Consider the following 2,665-nt stretch of genomic DNA (forward strand, 5'->3'; position numbering starts at 1 on the left):
ACTTTAAGGCTTTTTTTTCCAATGGCATTACACATGCAGAGTTTATGAGGCTTTTCTAATAAAGATTGTTTTCTGTCAAAAGGAAAATAATAAGTTTCTGCAACAGGGAATGGCCAGTTTAACTCAAGACAGTGAACAAAGCAAGGCTTGAACAGGAGATAGTGCTGAATATTTTCAGATGGTTTCTCTTTATTGGCTCCAATGCATATACCAAATTACCTACTAGATTAAACAAATATGAGTGGAAGAGCAAACAATATAAAGAAAATATAAACAAATTTCAATTGGCAAAACATTTATCAGAAAGAGGTTTTACAGCAAAGCTTAGAATACAAAAATTTGTTTCACCATTCCATAATTCCAATTTTCTTGCAAATAAAAAAGTTGTGTATATATCTCTATAAAGGTCCAAACTGAAAAGCCTCTAAAATCCAACAAATACACAATATCTGACAATGTTGACATATAAGTTCCTGACTTAATCCTTGAATTAAATTCAAAAGCTTCTTTTTCTATGTAGATTCTGGCTTGATAGTAACACCCCGTCGAATCTGTCCCCAACCAATGAGTCTGAAAAAGATATTTGAGTGAGGTATGTGTTACAGCATAAACATAATAAACTTAACTTCAGTGCTATGGAGTTTCTGTTTCTCCATTAATTAGTATAAAAATAATCCTATTTTCAGTGTTATAGGGTGTCTATTTTTCTACTCTTAATTAGCATAAAAATCAATTTTATTTTCAGTGCTATGGGGTTTCCATTTTTCTCCATTATTTTCAAATTATATCAAGTGTGACAACACAACACTACCTTTCATTCTCATAATTACTTACTTCCAATTCTTAGCACACAATAATTCAAATCATATACCTTCCAAACCCTATACTTACCGCCAATGCTTGTCAATTCTGCGTGAGAGAGCAATCTTTTCTCCCTCTTCCGTGCATACAGGTTGTGTGAGAGTGATCTTGGCCAAATCAGCCCTTACAGCCAAGACTCTGCCACCAGTTGATAAGGATCCAATGTTCACCATGAGCATCTCATTCTTTGACAGTTTTTGAACCTGGAAGGCAGAATTAGAAAGATGAGATACTGAAAACTAATGCAGATGAACTCTGCTGAATGGCCAATAATACAGACATTTCTGCCTGCCTTAGGTTTTGAATGGATAAGACAATTAGCTTGAAGGTTTCATATGATTTTAAATCAAACATGATATATGAAATAACCTAATCTATTTGCATTTTTAAGCAATTACCTTTGCTCCCTTCTTGTCTCCTTCTGTACGAACACCAAGCAATCTCCTGAGCAGGAAATAGGAAATTTCAAGTTCGGTGAATATCTCTGGGAGAGAACCAACAGCACCCAAGACTTGGCCCACCATACGATCAGCACGACAAAGTGTTGGGTCAATTTTCGTTCCAACACCTTGCAGGGAAAGATAAAGAAGTACTGTAACACTTGTACTACACCATACTTAGATAAAAAAAAAAAAAAAGAGAGAGAGCAAACATCTCTTCTACTGATAACCTTATTTACAAAATGCAGGACTATAGCCACAGTAATCCCAGCATTTCTCCCAAGCCCATGGGGTAAGCATGGGAAAAAAAAATACTAATAAAAAAAACAGAGATGACTCACCAATCAGTCCTCCAGGTACAGCAAACTGGAGTTCATTGGTTTCAGTGAAGAGAGAGATGATTCTCGATCGAATGGGTTTGCAAACAACACGTCCTGATTCAGCCTCACGTTCAATGATACCAGGACGAACTTCAATTTCTTGGCCAACCTGGAGGAAGTGTCAGCTGTATAATTATATTCATATAGATGTATAAATGTGTGTGCGTGCATGCGTACGTGTTTGAGTGTGTGCACGTGTGCGTGAGAGAGCAAGAGAGAGAGGGAGAGGGAGAGGGAGAGGGAGAGAGAGAGAAAGAGAAGAGAGAGAGAGAGAAAGAGAAGAGAGAGAGAGAGAGAGAGAGAGAAAGAGAGAAAGAGAGAGAGAGAGAGAGAGAGAGAGAGAGAGAGAGAGAGAGAGAGAGAGAGAGAGAGAGAGAGAGAGAGACACACACACACACACACACACACACACACACACACACACACACACACACACACACACACACACACACACACACACACACACACACACACACACACACACATATCCATATGATTATCAACTAAAATACAGTAAATTCCCTTGTTATTTCTTGAGAATTTTTTCCGTTTTATACAAATGACTTTAGTATATCCTATACCTACCCTATCACATAATCTGCAGCAAATGGTGAAAGGAAATTAACCATGTAAGTTATAGACAAACAATACTCCTTAGTCAACCCACAAACTTTCATTCCCTTAACTAAACCTAATAAGTAAGTCATAAACAAAATCCACTCCCCTTCCACATCAACACTACAGTACCTTAAGCACTCCTCTCAAAATAGATCCTCCAGCAACTCCACCCTTGAGATCGTCCACCTCACAGCCTGGCTTGTTGACGTCAAAGGAACGAATGACAATCAGCCGTGGCTCAGCCATAAAGTCACGGTTAGGGGTAGGGATCTTCTTCATGATATATTCACACACCACATCAATGTTGAGCTTGAGCTGGGCTGAGATGGGGATGACAGGGGCACCCTCAGCTACTGTGCCTGTTAG

General features: G+C 38.5%; 1 protein-coding gene across 1 annotated transcript in view; it reads right to left on the bottom strand.

Moving 5' to 3' along the window:
- Positions 1-278: 278 nt before the first annotated feature.
- LOC119570957 (eukaryotic translation initiation factor 2 subunit 3, Y-linked-like) overlaps positions 279-2,665 on the bottom strand; it is a 10,087-nt gene continuing 7,700 nt past the window's right edge. Inside the window, exons 6-10 of the mRNA XM_037918485.1 lie at positions 2,429-2,658; positions 1,643-1,790; positions 1,260-1,429; positions 892-1,064; positions 279-570 (exon numbers count right to left, since the gene is read on the bottom strand). Of these exons, the coding sequence (XP_037774413.1) occupies positions 513-570; positions 892-1,064; positions 1,260-1,429; positions 1,643-1,790; positions 2,429-2,658 (779 nt within the window). The 3' untranslated portion in view covers positions 279-512. The remainder of the gene's footprint in view (positions 571-891; positions 1,065-1,259; positions 1,430-1,642; positions 1,791-2,428; positions 2,659-2,665) is intronic.

Source organism: Penaeus monodon, chromosome 4 (genome assembly GCF_015228065.2).
Source record: "Penaeus monodon isolate SGIC_2016 chromosome 4, NSTDA_Pmon_1, whole genome shotgun sequence".
Lineage (NCBI taxonomy): Eukaryota > Metazoa > Arthropoda > Malacostraca > Decapoda > Penaeidae > Penaeus > Penaeus monodon.